The sequence below is a fragment of the Plenodomus lingam genome (assembly GCF_022343315.1).
Source record: "Plenodomus lingam strain CAN1 chromosome Unknown contig_9, whole genome shotgun sequence".
NCBI classification, from domain to species: domain Eukaryota; kingdom Fungi; phylum Ascomycota; class Dothideomycetes; order Pleosporales; family Leptosphaeriaceae; genus Plenodomus; species Plenodomus lingam.
Window position 1 is genome coordinate 33129 of NW_027093973.1, and position 20990 is coordinate 54118.

General features: G+C 33.6%; 1 protein-coding gene across 1 annotated transcript; it reads right to left on the reverse strand.

Moving 5' to 3' along the window:
* Positions 1–18501: 18501 nt before the first annotated feature.
* IAQ61_010567 (uncharacterized protein) lies at positions 18502–20919 on the reverse strand. The gene is made up of 6 exons (XM_066098836.1): positions 20521–20919; positions 20143–20470; positions 19883–20093; positions 19691–19834; positions 19607–19627; positions 18502–19557 (listed from the first exon to the last, which is right to left on the reverse strand). Exons 1-6 carry the CDS (start codon positions 20574–20576, stop codon positions 18698–18700), a joined length of 1620 nt encoding a protein of 539 aa, XP_065950994.1. The 5' UTR covers positions 20577–20919; the 3' UTR covers positions 18502–18697.
* Positions 20920–20990: the final 71 nt, after the last annotated feature.

Here is a 20990-nt window from a genome sequence, read left to right on the forward strand (position 1 = left end):
TTAATAGGCCTAAGATAATATATAGTTAAAACTAACTAGTTATTAAATATAATACTAATAGTATTACTATATATATAAAATAGCTAAGTAGTATATATATAATAGTAGTATATATTATATTTTACTTAACTATTATATTAGAATACCTAACTTATATTTATATAGTTTTATAAACTAGATATATAATTAGTACTTAGAAAGTTAAATAAAAATATATAGTTATTTAGATATATACCCTTCTATAACTATATATATATATATATATAATTACCTTTTAATTATAACTAAGTTCTAGGTTATTATTATAGTTTTATTTAATCTTTATTTTCTAGCTTTTATATATATTAGTATATTATATTATCTATAATTTTTTACTATTTTTTAAACTTATTTATTACCCCTATATAATATACTACCTCTAAAAAATATAATATTAGATTAATATACCCCTAATATTTTACTAAACCTTAATATTTCTAATTAAAACTTAATATCTATTATAGTTAGGTCTAGTTAATTATTAACTATTTTTTTCTAGGCTAGTAGGGTTAACCTTTTAAGCTATAATAGTAAGTAGATTAGCTTATAGATTTTAATAAAGATAGATACTTAATAATAAAATATATATTATTACTTAAAAGGAGTTCTAGTTATAGTAGAATTTTAATAAATCTATATATAAGTTTATACTTATACTTCTTATAACTCTAATCTATTCTTTTAGTAGTATTTAAACTATAATATATTTTTAATTAAAAATATTAACCTACTATAACTAGTTTATATATTTATTTAAATATATAAGGCTTTATTTTACTAATAACTATAACCCTTAGCTTAATATATAACCTTAGTTATAAGATATTTAACTTTTATATTATATATTTAATATATTAGGTTAAATAATTTTAAGAATAACTAGTAATATATTTTTATTATATATCCTTACTTAAAACCCTATATATAATAGTAAATATCTTTAGTTATATATATATTTAATATATATAGATATATAGATAGATAGATAAATATATATATAGATATATATATCCTATACTTTAAGATTTCCTTCTATTGCCCTTGTAAAAAGACCCCTTTACCCTACTAGAACCTAAGTGGTAGTATTATTATATAACTAGTTGCCCTTAAGAAAAGCTCTATATAGGCTACCTTATATCTAGGCTATTAAAGTTCCTTTAGGAAGGGTTAATTCTATTATATATTACGTTAAAGGTAAGGAAGATACTTAGAGGGGAAGATAATATAAGTTGCAAGTTGCTATATTATTACTTATAAACTATCTATAACTAATTAAACTACCTATATATCTAAATCTTGTACTTAATAACAAAGAGCTATTTCTTAGCTGTGCCACGCTTTAAAGTCTAAGTACTCTTGCTACTATAAGAACCCTTGCCGCCTCCTGCCCCCTTCCTTGTTTATTTTAGCGAAGGTTTGTCCTTAGCCTTAGCCTTAGCCTTATCCTTACGTTCTAGCTACTCTAGTTCTGCTTAACAACACTTTAGCAACTTTGCCTTCTACTTCTCCTTATATTTCTTCTTAGTGGCCGCTATAAACGTCTCCTTTAGATCCTAGGGAATTCTATGCTACTTACCCCTATTAAGCTCTATTAAGTCCTTATCCTCTTCCTGCACGCTAGCTAATACCTTATCTAGTATTAGTAGATTAACCTTACCTTTACCTTAAAGAGTTAAAACAGGGGAAGACTTTAGGCTACTAGCTTGCTAGGACTTCTTCTTAGGAGTACTAGCAGAAGAAGCTATAAGGGGCTAGTAGTTAGAGAAAAGGGCGGGTATAGACTAGATGCGATATTTAGCAGCGTTTAATAAGTTTATAGCTATAGTCTTACCTAACGTAATATTTAATATATATAAGAACTTCTTATTAGGGTCTAAATTAGTATCTACCTTGCTAGAGGCTAGTAGTGCCTAATACCCTAGCACTTAGTTATTAACTAGAGTATCCTTAAATCTATAGAAGTGCTTAAGCTTAGAGAAGGACACACTAGGAACTAAAGTAAGGTTATTACTATCTACATGCACTATGCATGTTAGGGCAGCAATTGTAAAGAGGGCGTTCTTTAGCATAGTAGAGAACTGCTAGATATTGTACGTTTTTAGTATAATATAAGTAAAAACTATATAGTTATATAGCTAGCTAAAATATACAATCTAGCTAATAGTTTAGATCTAAATTAAGTATAAAGGGGCGGGAGAGGGCGTATAGAGGTTATAATAGGTTACCTACAAGTTTAGACTACTATTTATATAGTAAGACAATACTAGGACTTCTAGATCTTAGTCCTTTACACTATTAAAGCTAGCGTTAGACTAGCAGGAAAGCAGTTTCTAGAATAATAAAATCATCTCCTCCTTTATATTGCCCTTTATAGTAGATAGATATACCTAACTCTTATATCCTATAACGTTTAATAGCACGCTATAGAACATTTACTTAAAAGGATTAAGGCAGAAGATAATTGCCTTTTTATTAGTATTATTAACTTAGTTAGATATATTAGCAAATAGGGCGCCTAAATATAGAGATAAATAGATAAGGATTTAAACTAGCTATTTGTTAGAAATTTCTTTAACTTCTTAGTTACTAAAGATATCCTTATACACCTTCTTATGTAGTAGACGCGTGTTATAGGCAATATCTTCTATAAGCTTGCAAAGCTATAATAAGTAATCCTTTGCTATATAGAACTCGCGATACTATACTAGATATAGGCTCTCTATCTTCTTAACCTTAGGGCTATTATTTAGAAGAACGCCTAGTAGGGAATCTTTATTATTAGTGTTATAATTGTTAAGCGTCTCTAGATTATCCTCTACTACTAACTTGGTCTCGTCCTTACAAGTGCCTAACTCCTTAAGATTCTAATAATAGCAAACTTTAGATATAATAGGGTTCTAAATAGAGTTACCTTAGATATTAACCTTGACTGTGTGTGTGTCACAGGCAAGCAAGAGGAGTAGACTAATAGCACTAAGACCTATAATCCTAGCGGCTAACTAATTCTAGTATATAGCGTCTAAGGTACTATCTAATATATACTTGCCTGTCTATTTACTAATAAGGCTATTATAGAGATACTAGTAGTAGTTATTATTTATTAAAGTTAGGTTAACGTAGTTAACCTTATATATTAACTAGCTAATAGTGTAACGCGTACTAATATTATCTACAATATAAGAAGAAGAATAATTATAACAAATTATATAGCGCTAAAATAATTTTATAAGAATAGGCCTAGTAGTAATAGCATTAAGACAACGCTTAACAATAAACTTCTTAAATACAGCGGTAGTAAAGCAATAGTTATAGTCCTTAGGGCGCTTTAGATAGTTCTATAAGTTTATTTTGTAAGGGTTATTAAGGATAGTAGCGTATAACTTGTTAAACTTAGCTCTATTACTATAAATATAATACCTAGTAACTATAGCGTCCTATAGTAACTAGAGGAAAGCTAGAAGGCTAGTAAAGTCACAATAGTGCTAGGGAAGCGGGGTAGCTATAAGTATAATATGCCACGGAGCGCGTAGACTGCGTATAGTATATAAGGAACAAGACTAGATACCTATTAAAGTGTTAGTTAAATAGCTAAGGGGTAGATAAAAGAGAGGTTCCTACAAGGGTAACAAGCGGGGGGCTTTTCACGAGGGCAACTAACAGGGCTAGAGGGGGGCTTTTCACGAGGGTAATAGTTGCCCTCGTGAAAAGACCCCCTAAGACCCTACCTGTTACTCCTATAGAATAATATAGAGAAACGTACCTTTTGTATTTTACACTTTATCTAAATAAATCTTAGAAAATAACTTATTAAGTTTAAATAAGGGCCGCTATACTAAGTCTCCCTTCTACCTTACTAACTTAAACTAATTTAGGTAGGCCTTTTGCTTTATTAAGCTAGTTTTACGTAAATATCTAGTAATAGTAGTAGGACTATAATAAATGTGGAATATTAGATATACGCACACAATAAAGACCTAGCTATTTAATTTATTTTTTAGGTTAAAGAATAAACTATCCTGTGTAAGTTATTTAACAATACATGTAATACTAGCTAGATCTAAGTTAGAACGCGCACTATAAATATAGACCTTAAAGACGCTAGAAAAGTTAGCTAAGGCGCTTGCTATCTAGGTAATAAGATGTAGTTAGGTAAGCATTAAATGTAGCTTAGGCGCTAGGTAACTCTCTAACGCCTTAATATCACTAGCCTATATTATAGTTAAGAGGTTAAGTTTGCGTTAGTTAATTTACTATCTTACTATTAGCTATAGGTAATAGAGATAAGGCCTAGGTTTCCCTATAGGTAATAAGAATACTTATAATAAGGCACTATGCGGCATATATGTTAGTTTTCCTAATACTAACTTTATTAGTATAGATAATACCCTAAGGCACTCCCTTTTTAGACTTTGCAAGCGCGTTTAGGTTATTAGCTTTAATTAGCTTTATTAATTGTAATACGCGCAAGGCATCTACTGCCTCTCTCCTCTTTACACCCTTAGTAGCACTAGTGGTCTGCTACTATAGTATTAAGTGCCTATTTAGGTTCTGTCTAGGGATCCTTAGTACTTTGTAATACGCGATTTAATAGATGTTTAATGCCTTCTTATAGTCTTTAGGCTAGTAGGTAGAGTTATCTATTAAGTAGACGGCAGTTTTAATATTAAGTTATAGGCTAGGATTATTAATATTAGAAGAATAGACGTTAGCACTATCTTTAGCTTTATCTAACTACTTATTACCCTGCGTACTTAGCTTAATTCCCTTATAAGCCTTGTCTATTAGAAGCTATGTTAAAAATAATAGTTTCTCTACTACTTTAACGCTTGCACGTGCCTTTACCTTATCCTAGCTAGTTACTTTGCGCATATTAATAAGACAGGACATGCGCTAGGCTATAGTTAATTTGCTAAGTTCTGCGGCTGCCTAGTTAGCCTTTGTAATCTCTAGCAATAGCTATTCTTTGTCCTTATCTTCCTTGCTAGTGTTCTTGTTAAGGGAAGTAGCGCTAAGGCCTTTAGTAATTTTAGCAGCACTTAGCCTACTAGTAATAATTAGAGCTTTATATTAGGCATTATAACTACTAATAGTAAATGTAGGATTGCTAAGGTACAAATACTAATAGGTGTTATAGGAAAAGCACGTTAATTTAAAATCTAGAAGTTTGTCTATATAGTGCTTAGTAACTCTAATTAGTAATCCTTAGAAGAACTATAACGTATATAAGTTACTATTATCCTTTGTGTACTTAGAGGTTATATAGTTAATTTAAGTTAAACCTTTAGACTTAGCTATTATATTAGCAAGACTAGTATTAGGAGGGTATATAAGCTTAATTATATCTAGATCTAAATTACTATAAGGACTTAACTATTTTATATTAGTAAGGCTACTAGCAGTAGTATTATATTGTAGTTTTAACTCTGTTAAGAGCCTCTTCTTTTCTATAGTATTAATATTATCTCTTTCTTTTAAGTCTATATGCTTGCCCTCTATATCCTACGCTTCTATAGCTAACAATGTCTCTAGTTACATCTTCTTAAGTTTAGCATGCTTACGTTAAAGATGTTAGGTTTTGTAATTATACTTTGCTACTACTATAAGGCAAGCCTTGTTATAGCTAGACTGTTTTTGTAAGGGTAATAAGGGCGTACTAGTAGTATTAGCATCTTTAGCTAACTATTAGGCAGCTTTAATAGTCCTACTCTACCTAGTAACATGCTTTAACTTGCGTTTAGTATTAATAGCAAATAGCCTAGTCTTCTTTTAGTTATATAGTTTAAGCAGGGCATTAACGCAGTCTATATATAGGGCTAGAGTGATTAGATAGCTACTAAAGGGAGCGTTGCTAGCCTAGAACTAAATATTAGCAAAGCAATTATATATAATTGTGTAGATATTGTTAATATTAGATAGTAGATTACTGCGTATATCCTGCAAAGATATATTAAAGAGGTCTCTACTAGCAGTATTAAGACAAGTAATAGCCGTAAGTATATATAGTAGTTTAGGGCGTGGTTGTTTCTCTAGCTTATACCTCTTATAGAATTTATAATAGGTCTTGTTAAAGTTAAGAATATCTGTTGTAACGCGCGTAGTTTTAATAAAATAGTAGAAGTCCTTAGGCTTTAAATAGCTAAAACTTTAACTAATATCTTTAGTAGAGTAGACGTAAGTAATATATATAGTTTTAAGTTTAGGGAAGATAGTATTAATATTAGGGATTTCCTTATATTAATCTTTGTAAGGTTATGCTTCTATAATAAGGGTAGCCTTGTGCTCTTATACCTAAGTAGCTAAGGCGTTATTATTCTTAAAGGTCTTGTTATCTATATCGCTTAGAGGGTCTATTATAATATTGTGGGGTAGTATAGTAGCTATAGCTAAGCTAATCTGTAAGTATTGTTAGTAACGTGTGTAGTATAATAGCATAGGGCTATTTTTATAAGGGTAACTAGGTATAAAGACTAGGGTTATTTTTATAAGGGTAACTAGGTATAGGGAAGGGGGTTATTTTTATAAGGGCAACTAGGTCCCTATAGGCAAGGGGGTTGTTTTTATAAGGGTAACTATTGCCCTTGTAGAAAGGCCCCTACTAGACCCTGTGGTGTTGCCCTTAGGAAAAGACCTATCCTTATAAGTGTTTTTGCTACCCTTATAAAAAGTGTTATTAGTAATTAATTTGTGCTAGCTAGTTTAAGTTTTAGTTATTACCCTAAACCTAAAGCGTTCTTCCTAATTCCTACTTAAGGGTAGTAGTAGTAGGTAAGTAGGTTACTTACATCTAATAGGTCCTATATAAGGGAATTACTAGGAGGGGGGGCTTTTGCTAAGGGTAACAAATATCTAATATTAGGGCGGTAGGTAGGCAGTAGGTAGTGGCTAGGTTAAGTCTGCTACTAGCTTAAAGGACTACTAACTAATTAGCTTTGCGCGCGCAATTAACGCGCTAATAGACTTACCTGTTACTAGTATTAGTATCTAACTGCTAGTATCAAGGATTAGTAGCAATAGGTAGGGTAGCAATAGGGTATAAGTAGCAGCTTAGCTAAGTTTGCTACTAGCTATAAACACTACTAAACTATTAGCTTTGCGCGCGCAATTAACGCGCAAATAGACTTACCTATCGCTTGTACTAATTGCTAATATAGTGTTTGTGGTAGGTAGTAGTGGTAGGTAGGTAGGTAAGTAGTAGTAGGTAGGTAGGTAGTCGGCGTGGTTAGGTTGTTAGTGTAGTAGAGGAGAAGGTTTTTAAAAAAGATTTAGATTAAATATTTTTGCTAAGATCGTGACTAGCGCTATTTACTAGCGCTAGCGTTAGGTAACGTTGTTGCCCACGCGAAAACACCGCCCCCCCCCCTCCTCCCCCCTTTAATTTCTATTAACTAACGCTCCTATACTCTAGGGTGAAGGATATAGACTTAATAAATTAAGTGCCTAGTAGTAATCTAGACACTAATTAGCTTTCACGCAATAGTTAGTCTTTAACAATATAAATAACTTTTAATACTTAAATTAAGACTTTAGGTTATAAAAAATATAGGTTATAGATTTTAGATATTAACGCCTAAGGATATCACTTATAAAGACACTATCCTTAGCTAAGAGGGCAATTGCATAAGGGCAACTAGTTACCCTTATAGAAATAGCCCCCCCTATGCCTTTTACCTACGTTCTAACGTAGTTACTTCCCTACCTACCTTTATAGTTAACAGGTATATCTATATAATCTAATTCACGTCTATAATAATACATAAGATAGGTTATATAAAGCCTGCGCTTATAGATTGTTAAAAGTACGCTGTAAAGTTAGCTTCCTCTTCCCTATTAAGAAGTCTATTACTCTGCTCCCTAATCTAGTCTAACTATTATAATTTTATCTTACTAGAGAACTCCTATAGATAGGCCTATATATTAAGGAACACTTATGGATACGTGTAGGGTTCGTCGCGCTTAGGCTAAGTAAGCGTCTTCCCTATCTCTTAATTTAACTACTTTATATATATAGCAAATAGTAAAGCGTAATAAAAGTAGGACCCTATAGGAAGCTTGCCCTTTATCTACTACCTTTAGTATTCTCCTACTAGGTTGCTAAGATATAGTGTGCACTCGCTTTATAGATAGTTAAAATCTTCTCTATCTACAAAGCACTTCACGCAATTATCTATCTACTACTATCTAGTTTCCTTAAGCTCCTCTTATTTAATCCTAGCGCCTTCTTTATTCTATACTATAATACTTTACTAGTTCCACTTTAATATCTAATTAACTCTTACCTTCTTAATTATTACTGTCGTCGTTAAGTCTGTAGTCTCTAGGGTAGCAGGAGATAACTAGGCCTACTTGCTTATAGTTCTCTTATATCCTCTTAAACCTAAAGGTAATAATTATAGTAGAGTAGGCTATAACGCTAGAGACCTGCGCTTAACACTACTAGGTTCTACTATATTAAGCGCTGCAAATAGCGTAATAGGAACGCGATAGCCTCCTACTACCTTAGAACTTTCTACTTATTATTAGGTTAAGATAGTAGTTATAAATTATAAGCCTAGTAGGGATAACAAAAGATTAGAGTCTAATACCACAGCTATAGCCTAGGAGTGTCGCTTTAATTATTGTGTGTTGCAGCTTGCTTCTCTTATTAGTGTGGCTATAATAGCTAAATATTTTTGCGTTATAGTATTTTAACTTTCTATCTAATATCTATATAGCCTCTAGCAGGCACTATACTAAGCCTTATTCTCCTAGTAATATATTTAGCTTTATAGTCTATTAAAGTAATTATTAAGTAGAATCCTTATATATCTTGTGTCCTTTTCTCCTTAGTAAATATACTCTTCTATTATAATTTTTTCTATACCTTGTAGCTTATACGTAAAAGATAGGATATTCTTCCTAAGAATAATTCTTGTAATGCATTTTCTCCTATTGCGTCCTGCTTGCCCTGCTTCTTAATAGTAGGTAATAGGATAGTTAGGTATCCTAAATTAAATTATAATATTAATATTAGCTATATTAACTCCTGCGTTAAATACTATTATTATAATTAAGACTCTATTAGTTTATATTAAAAAGGTTTATTAAATCTTGTCGCGTTTAGCCTCCTCTAGTTTTCTATAGTAATATGCATATCCTAATACCTTGCTAAGGTCTTAGGTATCGCGGGCTATAGCAATATAGATAATTACCTTATTAGCCTCTAGCTCTAATTGTTCTATATACTTTGCTATATATTCTGTTATAACTAGTTCCTTATATAGAAACCTTTCCACCTTATACTAGATATTAGACTAGCTAGTAGGTTCCTAGAAGGACTAGATACTGCGCTTAATTCCTAGTAGTTAAAATACTTCCTTTTCTCGCCGTTTTAGTATTATTACTAATAGTAGAGTAATTCTAACACTATAGATAGCAATGTTATGCATATCTAGTAAACTAGGCTAATATTTATAGTCTAGTAGCAGGATATAGTAATATTTATTAATTACTATCCTATCTAGGCTACTAGTATCGCGTAATTAGTTAACTAAGTCTACAAACTTCTTATTACTAAGGTGTTCTAGTATAGCAAAGATAATTTAAGTAGTGTTAGTAAAGCTCTTGCTACTAAAGACTAAAGTAGTAACCCCTAATACATAGCATTATTGCATTTAATTAGAGCGTAGGGCTACTAATAGTGTAATAATAATAGCTTAGCTATAACCCTTATAAAGTGCGGGCAGTAGGAATACAAGACTCTTCCTGCTACCTGTGCTAGTAATATAGGATACTGCTAGCTTACCTACTATAATACTTTTAAGCACAACCCTTTGCTAACTATAGAAGGTTACTAACTAAGATATATTAGCTCTTAGGACTTGCTTAAGGTTAATATCTATCCTTTTTATAAACTGCCGCACTTAATTATCCTCTATATACTACTTACTTGCTCTTAGCAGCTTAAAGGCAAGCGCACTGTGCTATTTAGCTAATATAGAGAAGAATACCTAGGTATCCCTATCTACTAATTAAAACTATAGGGCTATTATTTAGCTATAAATTTAGAGGCTAGTGTTAGGTTTATGCGCTGCTTAACGCTCTACAACCTTATCTTCTTAGCTATCTAAGGCCTCCCTAACTTCTTCTAGTAAGAGCGTAACTAGCTTTCCTTACTTAGTCTAGTCTTAATTACGCCTAAATATAATAAGTAGATGCTATATAATGCTAGGGCCAATCTCTTGTCTAAGGTGCGACAAGGTAGCGTCTTTTATTCTAGATCTAAACCTAGTAGAGGACTAGTAGTGTTTACCTTTCTTATTAGGCTAAAGAAAGGCGCTTCTTGCCTAGTACTATGCAGGTGTCTTATCTCCTTTAGCCTAGTTTACAGTAATAGTAATGCAAAATAGCTTTACAAGCTAAAGATACTATATAAGCAATAATCTAATCTTCTAAGGGAGGAAGCAATACACTACCTTTAAAGACTTATCCCTATTATATCCCTTATAGTATTAAGGAACTAGAGCTACTAATCTATTAAATATAAATAGGTTTTAGCTCCTATTACTAATAGTATTCTAGGTTTAAATGCTAAGAACCTTAGTTAAACGTCTAGGCTGTCTACTAGTAAAATGCACAAGTAGGAAAAGAAGATCTAGGAACTCTTATACCTAGGCGTAATATCACTTTACTTAGTTAAAATCTTGCAGGTCTATAATAAGAACCTTAGAGGGATAGATAGCCTGCATTACTTAGAGTATTTATTAGCTAGTAAAACTAGAGTAGCAAGTAAGAGCTAAACTTTTTACTAAAAATAGGGTGTAGCTAGGTTAATTGTTAGAGGGATTGCAAGATAGGTCCTCCTATAGAATTACTAGTAGTGAAGATTCCTCTACTATAAAGGTAATATCTAGTAGAGTATCTATGGCCTAGTTATATATAGCCTATACTATACTATAGTATTACTTAAATAAGGTAGTAACATATTAAATAGTTATAGTTAAGCTATTCTATTAAGTAAAGGAGTCTACTATTTATCTATATCTAAATTTAGCGATATAATATATAGTAGTAATAACCTAGCTAATAGAGGTTAAAAATTTACTAGTAAGGTAATAGTGAACCTAAGCTTTAAAGTTAGTGTTTTTTGCCTAGGCGTTCTCCTTATCCTAGGCATATTCTAGCTTTATAGCATCTTGTTGTTAGATAAGAAAGGTAGCTTCTGCTTAACTTGTAGGGGGCTCCTTACTACTAAGTAGGCTATCTACCTTTATATAGGTAGAAGTATCCTTATTATTATCTACTCTATAGAATTTGTAGCACCCTGCTATACGTGTATATTTCTTAATAGCTAAGTAGTCTATAGCAAAGTTATATACCTCTTAAAATTAGTCTTGCTAGATATCTATAGCTATAAAAGCTAAGGGTGTAATAAGGGCAAGGTTAAAGTCGCTATATACGCTAGTTTGCTTAGTAAGAGATATCTAGAAGTTATAACAGAGCTCTTTAAATAGTGTAAATGCTTGTTGCTTATAGTAGGTATTAATAGTAGGGTATTTGTTGTTTAGGCTGTCTAAGTATGTCTAAATAGTAGTCTAAGCTACTGCTTGTCTTTTAGTAAGGGAAAGAGTTATTAGGAAGGGAAGCTATTAAGAGAGAACCTAGTAAAAGAATATAAATATATAGACAAGTGTATTGCTATACTTATTATTAAAAGCTAAGTATAGGATAAGGGGTGCTATAGGAATATGTTAGAGATGCTCTTGTATAACCTAGATACGTGCCTAATATAGTGTAGATACTATTATATACTAGTACACAAGCGTAGTGCTCTAAATAGACTTTTTAAGGTAATTAAGGGCTAGGGTAGTAGTAGGGATAATATATTCCTGAATTTCTACCTAGTCTAGCCCCCCTAGGTAGAGCTAAAATTTTATATGCTTAAGGTATAGGTTAGTCTAGCGTAGTAGGGCTAGTAAGATAATAGTAGTAGCTATTGCCTCTTCTATATCTGCCTAAGTTTGTGCAGCCTCTAGCTATGCCTTTAAGTTGTTAATTCTATTATATTATATTAGTTTAGTAGGCAGGGTTATAGGTCTAGAGTCTAGAGCAAGCAGAGCTAGGTTAATTAGAGTATAGAGCGTAGGCTCTAGGGTTAGGATTATAGTAGGGGTAACTAGGTTGTACACCTTAAAATACTTGGTAGCTTAGGTAGGCAGGCTGTGTCTCTAGAACATTTATTAGGTAGTAATAATAGTCTAGTAGGTAGCCTATATTTTCCTAGCTAGAGTCCTAATATTAGATGCAAAGATACTATAGGAGCGTAGATAGGTTTTTATATTTCCCTCTACACTCTACTCTATTATAATATAGCTGTAATTGTTGTATTTAAGGGAATTATAATAAAGTTAGAGGGACTTAATAATAGTATATAGCTAAGGAGGTAGCAGGATATTAGTAATATCTTTATAAAGATTGTCTATCTAGCTATTAACAAATTCCTAAAGCATTTCGCGCTTAAGGCAATCTGTGTAATTAGCATACTTGCTAGAAAAGTGCTAAAAGATATAAGATAGGATAAGGTAATAATAATAATATTTGCATACTATAATCCTAAATCCTAGTTTAGGATAAATAGTAAGATAATTAGCAATACTTATAATAGAGGAAGAGATAGAAGCTAATAGGTAGTAGTATGTAAGTAAGGTGAAAAGATTTTAAAAAGGAGGGTAAAGATAGGACACTACTTATTTTAACTAAGAATTAGACCCTAAATTGCTATAAAACGTCTAACTTAGCTAATCTAACTATTTTAGCGTTAGGGTAGTAGTAGAACACTTGCACCTTATAACTTTAAACCTTTCTCCTTCCTTACACACTATAACCTTCTACTTAGCACACAACACTATACTCTCTTTATAATAAGTAAACTACTATTTATACTAGTTAACCTATTAAATAATATTAAGCAGGTAAACGCAATCTTAGGCGTGGATAGTGTGCTGTTGCGTGCTAGTCTAGTTATATATGGCTAGGTTACTAATAATTTTAATCCTACTAAGGCTTTAATTACTAGAGATCTATACTGCGCCTTAGTTTAGATATATTGCAACATAAACCACTAGAAGTTAATTAAGGTAATTAATAACATCTACAATAACCTAGTAACTAAAGCTAAAGAAAGAGATAGCAATAGTTAAGGCATATAGGGTTATAGCTAGTTAGTTATTCTAGTAATAGTACCTAAGGAGAGTAAGGTAGCAAATATAGGTAGGCGCAAAAGGAAACGTGGCACAAAAGAAAAAAGTACAAAGTAAGTAAATAAGGCCCTAGTTAAAAAGATAAACCTTGTATTAGTCTAAACTATTACTAGCGAACAGGATTAGGAGTTTATAAAGGCGGAGGTAACCCTTATAAATAAGTAGCAACGTTATTAGAATTTTGCAAGGAGCCTCCTAGGTATAGGAGTTAATGTTATGGCCTAGATAATATTAAATGTAGAGGTAGTTAGGTCTAGAGAGGCCTTTCTAGATTAGCAGGCAATTATTATTAGGTGGAAGAGGCAGTATTATAAGGCAAAGAAGCAGTTTAAATAAGTAATAATAGCCTACACAACCCTAGTAGCGCACGTATTCTAGATAGATAATTTAGGTCCTAATCTAATAAACTTATAACTTATCTGCTCTTAGTAGGAGGGATGTAACGTAGTAGACGAAATAGGGCTTACTATGCTATAGTAGGAGATGTTCTAGTACTAACTTATAGACGTATAAAAGAGTAGGATTAAGAGCTTTATAGAGGAGATGCGGCAAAGATAGAAGCTAGATATCCTCTATAAGGAATATCTTTCTCTTAAGAAGATAATTTGTAGCATAGCCTATAGCATAGGTGCGAGGGGTATAGGATATAGATCTATAGTAAAGGACTACCTCTTTAAGGTTGTATGCGCGTCTAATAATAGTTATATGCCTAATAAGAGAGATAACCTAGAACTATACAAGCTATTTAGGGGTTTACTAGATTAGGGTAAGAAGTAGAACACTATAAAGAAACGCTTTAGCATAGTTAGGATCTTTAGGCTTCTTCTAAAGAGTATTAAAGTAAACGTCTAGTTTAAATAGGTAACCTAGATATAAGTCACGTAGTAGTTAGAGATAGTAGTAGAGTGTAATAAGGATATAATATCCCTAGCGCAACGTATTAAGCTACTTTTTATAGCATTTATTAAGGAGCGTCTACTACTACAAGAGTTTCTCTTCTTAGAGCAGGTTAATTAGTATCTAGGGGAGCAACTACTACTAATGCTTAACAGGTATATGTATATTAAGATAATTTACTCTAAAGCTAATAGTTATATAGTTGCTAGGGCACCCCCCCTATAATAAGGAGAGTAGAGAAGGTGCAAGTTAATAAAGACAAGGCCCTTAAATTAACTATTAAGGGGGCGTTTAGGGCTAAGACTGCCTTAGAGATAGGCACTACGTATAGTGGCATTACTATCCTATAGTTAAGTATATAGATAGTAGTTATTATTAACACATATAATTAGTTATATAAGTGCAGGTGTAGTAAGGTGTAGGAGGGGGACGTTTTAGTAAGGGTAATAGGGTGTATTTATAACGCAGCTACTAACCCTATTACCCTTAAGTAAACCCTCTATCTATATTAAGACCTCTATATTACTCTATTAGTAATAGAAATAATTTTAATAAAAGCTGCACCCTTAAATAATAGTCCGTGTAAGAAGAATTCTTTACTAAAGGCAGGACTTTTATAAGGAAATAGGTGGTAGGGGTCGCAGGAGACAGGTTTTAGGTCTAGGTTTGCAGGAAACAGGTTTTAGGTGGTAGGGGTCGCAGGAAATAGGTTTTAGGCAGGGGTCGCAGGAAATAGGTTTTAGGTAGGGGTCGCAGGAAACGGGTTTTAGGTCTAGGTTTACAGGAGACAGGTTTTAGGTCTAGGTTTGCAGGAAACAGGTTTTAGGTAGTAGGGGTCGCAGGAAATAGGTTTTGGGCAGGGGTCGCAGGAAACGGGTTTTAGGTCTAGGTTTACAGGAAACAGGTTTTAGGTCTAGGTTTGCAGGAAACAGGTTTTAGGCAGGGGTCGCAGGAAACGGGTTTTAGGTGGTAGGGGTCGCAGGAAATAGGTTTTAGGTTTTAATTTTCCTCGCACGGTTATTTCCTGCAAGACGCTAGTAGCGCACAGTCCTCTTTAGAGTTGTTTCCTAGCAGGAAATGACTTTCCCACAATATATAGAGCTAGTTTACTAGGCTTTTTAGTAGCAGGCCTATTATATAGTATTCCTATAGCCTATTAGCCTTAGCTAAACTTATCTTTATTTTTTCTAGTGCCCTAATTAACTAGTCTATTTCTAGGTTAATATTTAGTAGTAGTTAGGTAGTAGCTTGCTCCTTTTTAACGCCCTTTACTACCTCTATAATTTCCTTCTTTATAGGCGTAGCTTTTGCTAATTCTAATATCTAATATACCTACTAAGTATCTTCCTTTATTTAGCTAGCTAATATATATTTTATTCCTTCTCTTTACTAATAGATTCTTTTAATATAGGTATAGATCTTCTCTAGCTTATAGCTTACTACTTTATTACTATTAGGCCCTCCTAGTATACTAAGCAAGACTAGCTCTTTATCTACCTAGGGTAACCCTCTAAAGAAGAAAAATCTAACTTTACTTTTATATAGCTATTTAGATACTAGGCAGGTATTACTATACACTATAAAATTAGTATAGTAGTCTAAGAGACCTAGGAAGTTTCTAGAGGCTTCTTATATATACGCATCTAGGAAGGTTTAGGTACCTATTCTTTAGGCTATATCCTAGTCCCTCTAGTACTCCTTTATAGCTTCCTATAGCTCCTCCTAGTCTTGCTTCTAGTAGGGTCTAAGCTTCTTTATAAAAGTTCTATATATAGTATTATAGAAGTCTAGTAGAATTTTTAGCTAATCTACTTTATCTAGCCCCCTATTTTCTACCTAGTAGTTATAGTTATCTAGGAACTCTATAATCTCCCTTCCTTAGAACTAAAAGTTAGTTTTCCTAGGCCTTATAGAGATAAGGACTCTTCTTAGGGGTCTAGAGGTTTCTATTTTAGTTAACCCTAGGGTAATATTACTTTCTCTAGGTATTATTCCTAGTAAAAAGGATAGGCTTAGTTAAGGTAGTAGGCTTCTATAAATATTAAAGGAGGTGTATAAACTAGTAATATTAATTAAAATTATTAGATAAGTTAGTATCTACTTACTTATATTACTTCCCCCCTTTCCTATCTCTTACTTTTATAGACTATATTTTTATTTTTAGTAGATTCTTATTATATTAGTAACTTTAGCCTAGCCCTATTTTCCTGCTAATAGTGCACACTATCCTATAGCCTTTGCTATAGCTTTTCTATTAGTAGTAATATTCTAGGTATTCTAGCACTTCTAGTATTGCTAATACTTCTTATAGTTCTAATTATTCTAATAGTTCTAGTTATTCTAGTTCTAGTTATTCTAGTTCTAGTTGTTCTAGTTCTAGTTATTCTAGTTCTAGTTATTCTAGTTATTCTAGTTCTAGTTATTCTAGTTGTTCTAGTTCTAGTTATTCTAGTTGTTCTAGTTCAGTTATTCTAGTTGTTCTAGTTCTAGTTATTCTAGTTGTTCTAGTTCTAGTTATTCTAGTTCTAGTTATTCTAGTTCTAGTTGTTCTAGTTCTAGTTATTCTAGTTATTCTAGTGTTTCTAATGTTTTCTAGTTAGCCTCTTAGTGTTGTTACTCTATTCCTACTAACACGCGTTAGCCACGTCCTAATATAGGCCTACTATTTTTACCTTAATAATATTAATTATTAACACTACCTATTTTTTAACTTTTCTCTACCCTCCTTATACTTAGAGAAACGTCCTCTTAGTTACATGCTACTAGGCCCTCCCCTTTACTAAGATAAGATAAGTTCCCCTTAGGCTTTGCTATTTAAACTATTAGGGAGAGTAACCTATTTAAATAAGGAGAAGTAGGAGGGGCAAGGTTTAATAGTAGTAATCCTATAGCAGAGGATATAGGTTTAATGCAGAAATATAAGTAAAAAGATAATATTATAGAGTTTTAGTAAAGTCTATAGGAGTTATACCTATCCTATCCTCTAATCCTTTATACCTTTATACTATTCAATCTGCCTAACTTTTTAGGCTAAGCCTTGTTTTTCTCCTATACATCCTATACCACGGCACATTAATAGAAATTTCTTCTCCTTAATTCCTCTTTTAAACCAAGTTAAACACTATATCTACCACCTTATCTAAGCCCTCCTCCTTCTCCTTGTTTAAATAGGTTACTCTCCCTATTAGTTTAGTAGCTAAAGCTCTATTTATATAAGTCCTATTATAGTAGATGTAATCTAATAATCTATCTTCTAAATTATTCCTAAGCTTACTAATTACCTAATTTAACACTTATATAGTACCTTATTAACCCTACAATTTATTTAATATATATTCTACATATTAAAGCGTACTATAATTGTATTAGGTTAGGCGCCCTGCCTATAAAATAAATACTACGTTATTTCCCTATTTGTACTAAATAGCAAAAGATACAATTAAGAATACTTAAGCTAAGTCTTTCTTGTATAGTATTAGGCCATAGCGTGCGCGCATAGTAGGACTATAGGGTATGGCGTGCCCTGCGCCTATATATACTATTCTATTCGTGAATAATCTAGATTTATAGATTATACGCACCTTTTTAGTTGTTTAGCGTAGTAGGAATAGACACTATGTCCTAATATATAGTATAATATATATATATAAAGATAATAGTGCTAGACCCTAGCACTAGCCCTAGGGATCTTATTCTAGTCTAGCCTAGACGTCTAGTAAGCGCTAGCTATTTTTATTATAGCCTAGCCTTATTACAGTTAGTATATTTTTAATTTCTAAACCTTTCTATAAGACATTATAGTGTGGGATAGAGGTTTAGTAGTAGATTAGGATAATAGGTGTTAATTAAATATTAAACAAATTAATACTGTCTATATTAATTCTTATAGGTATTTATACTGCCTATAATCACGTAATCTGCCTAGCTTGGGCCACTCTAGCCTATACTTAGGTTAGTAGGGTTGGCGGAGCCCTGTGTCCTGACACTTTCCTAATATACTTAACATATAGTATCTAACTTCTACTTTAGTAAGTATAAATATAAAAGTTCTTAAAAGTACTATAAGATAAATAATAGGTATAAGCAATTATAAGGTACTTTATAGGACATAGCGTAGTAAGGTAACATAATGTAGTAAGTAAGCTTAAGAATATTAATATAAACGCGTATACTCTAGTTAATATATAAGGAGAATAAGAATGTAAGAAGAAGAGATAGAAGATAGTCTTAACCCTATCCAAGAAATAAAGGAAATATGTACTAAGGGGATACTAAATAGAATAGAAAGAGAAAGGGAGAGTTATAGCTCCTAAGTAGTAAGGGAAGTAAAGGGGTTTCTTATATTATAAAAGATTTTCTATAGGTATTAGTCTACATGGCCTACAAGAACGCTATTCGATTGTGAACAAGAATTTCAAAAAACTCCTTACTATAGGTTCGTAATAGTAGCCTAGGTGTTAGAATATTCTATTTCTAAGGCTACTAATTTATGTTTCATGTACGGTACCCTACTTCCCAGAGACTCTTTATGTTGTCCGATCGACAAGTTGGCCTTGCTCTATTCTCATACAACATATGCGCTCGGGTTGCGAACATCCTAACTCATCGACTTGATTATCCACCGGCCAGTCATACCCATTGATGACAGCCAGAACGCGGACCTTGACGGTAGCCTTTTCCATCAATTGCACCAGAGACTTCAACAATTTCTTTCCGTCCGCACTTCTTGGATAGGATCTACACCGATCGACACGATCCAGCACGATCCATATAGTTTTTTCTGGCGAAAACAGGTTCAGGATCATGAATGCGACTTTCTGGAGAGATTCACTAGCCCTAAGGCGGTGATTATCCTGGCCATCTCCGCTTTGCCTCGACAGCTCGAATAGTTTCTGGTACGTTTGAAGTTCTGCAAAGAGTCCAGCGTAATGCTCTTGATTCCGTAGTAACTGGTAGTTCTGCTTCAATAATTGAAATATAATAGTCGATAAAATGTGCTGAAAACTTCTGGGTTCCCGTTGTCCGATGAGTTGGAACGTATATGCATCTGCTTCGCCGATGCTTCTAATGTGCCTTATGATGTGCAGTGCGACCGGAGACAACCAGCATTGAATCGAGTCGTAATAGGATCTGTCGTTGTATCCTACTAAAAGTAGCATTTGGGAGTGGCATGAATGTTGCCACGCTTGTATTGCAGGGTCGTTTTCGAAGGCAGCAAGTTTAGACTTCGTCATCAACTCGACATAGATCCAGTCTTCGAAATGTAAGTCTAGCTCACGCTGATATTTTTCCAATGTCGCCCAATCGAGCTCTCGAGAAGATGTCTCAAGAGACAAAAAGCTTTGGACGTGGTTTAGACGGTCGCTGTCGTGATTATCTTGCAATTCTGTCTTGGTAATCATTAAAGTACGCTTTCAAAGTCTGGATCCACTCACGTTGAATCTGCTTCCGAAGCTCTTTTCCCATGGTTAGTATGGTGGGTGCAGAAATGCTTTAGTTCCTGACTTAAGAGTACTCACCTTTGTTATCATGTTTGATAGTATCTACACTCTTGTTCAGAAGTTCCTCGGTCGTCTGTCGCACATCAACAATACAAATTTGCACTCTGGATGCCTGTTCGACTATAGAAGTAGCCGGGCCGATGAATGCTCGAAGCCAACGACCTGAAAGAGTAAGTTTGAGTGGTGTTAAATCTAGCACGGTGTACGAACCCATGCCTCTTCTGGAATAGTATTTGGTCGATGCTATACAAAATTGTATAAAGGTATCGTACGCGGTCACGATCTGAGATTGCAGCTGCTGATCCAGCTCATGATCATCATTGTAAATGCGTTCATACACCCGAAATCCTGGAATCCTATGTCTAATCTGGTGCAATGTTTCGGCAACTTGTCGCTCAATAGAAGCCTTGGTTTGTGCGATCTGTTTGTTTTCAGCTTCATTTCTCAAACAGGGAAGCGGGTTGTGTCACAGTGAAGAAGAGGGCGATTGTGCCTACTGCCATACCACCGAAAGGAGCTCCAAAGTCCTTTATAACCTGCACGATAGGTTCAAGCTGTCGCATCATGTCCGCAGCAGTCTCTCCAAAGTCTTGGACATTTCTCATCCTTTTCTTTGCGCCATGTTCATGTTGTGACTCAAACGTCGCTTGCGCTTTCGCGGTATCATTCCAGAAGATGTTGAAGGCCGCGACACTGTCAAGATTTAGAGCAGCGAATTGGTGCTCTGGAAGATTGCGTTTCTTTTTGAAAAAATCTCTTAGTTCCTTCTGTTCGTGATCTGATAGTTGCAGTTTGGCCCTGCGAGGCTGATGAGTTACGTCCAACCGGTCTCCTATCAAAGTACGTACAGATCACGATCTGTAAACCTCTTGCTTAGATTCGGAGAAATTTTGGAATCCGACATTTTCTTAGCTCTGTCTCAAATGAAAAAAAGAAAGGTTTATTTCACTCTATGAGCTAGAGGGTATCTCAACTGGATCTGGTTGTTTTGAGTATATGATGGACATCAAGGCTGTAACCTAGAAGCTGTTGTCCATCCACGAACTGGCAGTGGACACCCCTGTTTAGGTTGCAATGGCATATATGAAGGCTGTCAGACATTCCAATAGATTCGCCTGGCCAAAGCAGGATGCTGCAGGTATGCGGTGTCCTGTTATTGGACGGCAAAATTCCTGCTTACGTTGTATTTGCATCCATGCGACACAGCAATTACATCAGACTAGCCGAATCTGATGCATCGTAGCTGCCGGCCTTCTTTGAACTCTTCGGTAAGGATCATATGTATCGTCACTCATTGAAAAAAAGAACTGTAAATCAC

What these genes read in the sequence shown, in the direction of transcription:
- IAQ61_010567 (XM_066098836.1), bottom strand. Translation starts at nt 20,576, where the DNA reads ATGTCGGATTCCAAAATTTCTCCGAATCTAAGCAAGAGGTTTACAGAT. An exon ending in CTATTCCAGAAGAGGCATGG is followed by an intron (nt 19,835 to 19,882) that starts GTTCGTACACCG and finishes TTACTCTTTCAG; the next exon opens with GTCGTTGGCTTCGAGCATTC. An exon ending in GCTTCGGAAGCAGATTCAAC is followed by an intron (nt 19,558 to 19,606) that starts GTGAGTGGATCC and finishes TTACCAAGACAG; the next exon opens with AATTGCAAGATAATCACGAC.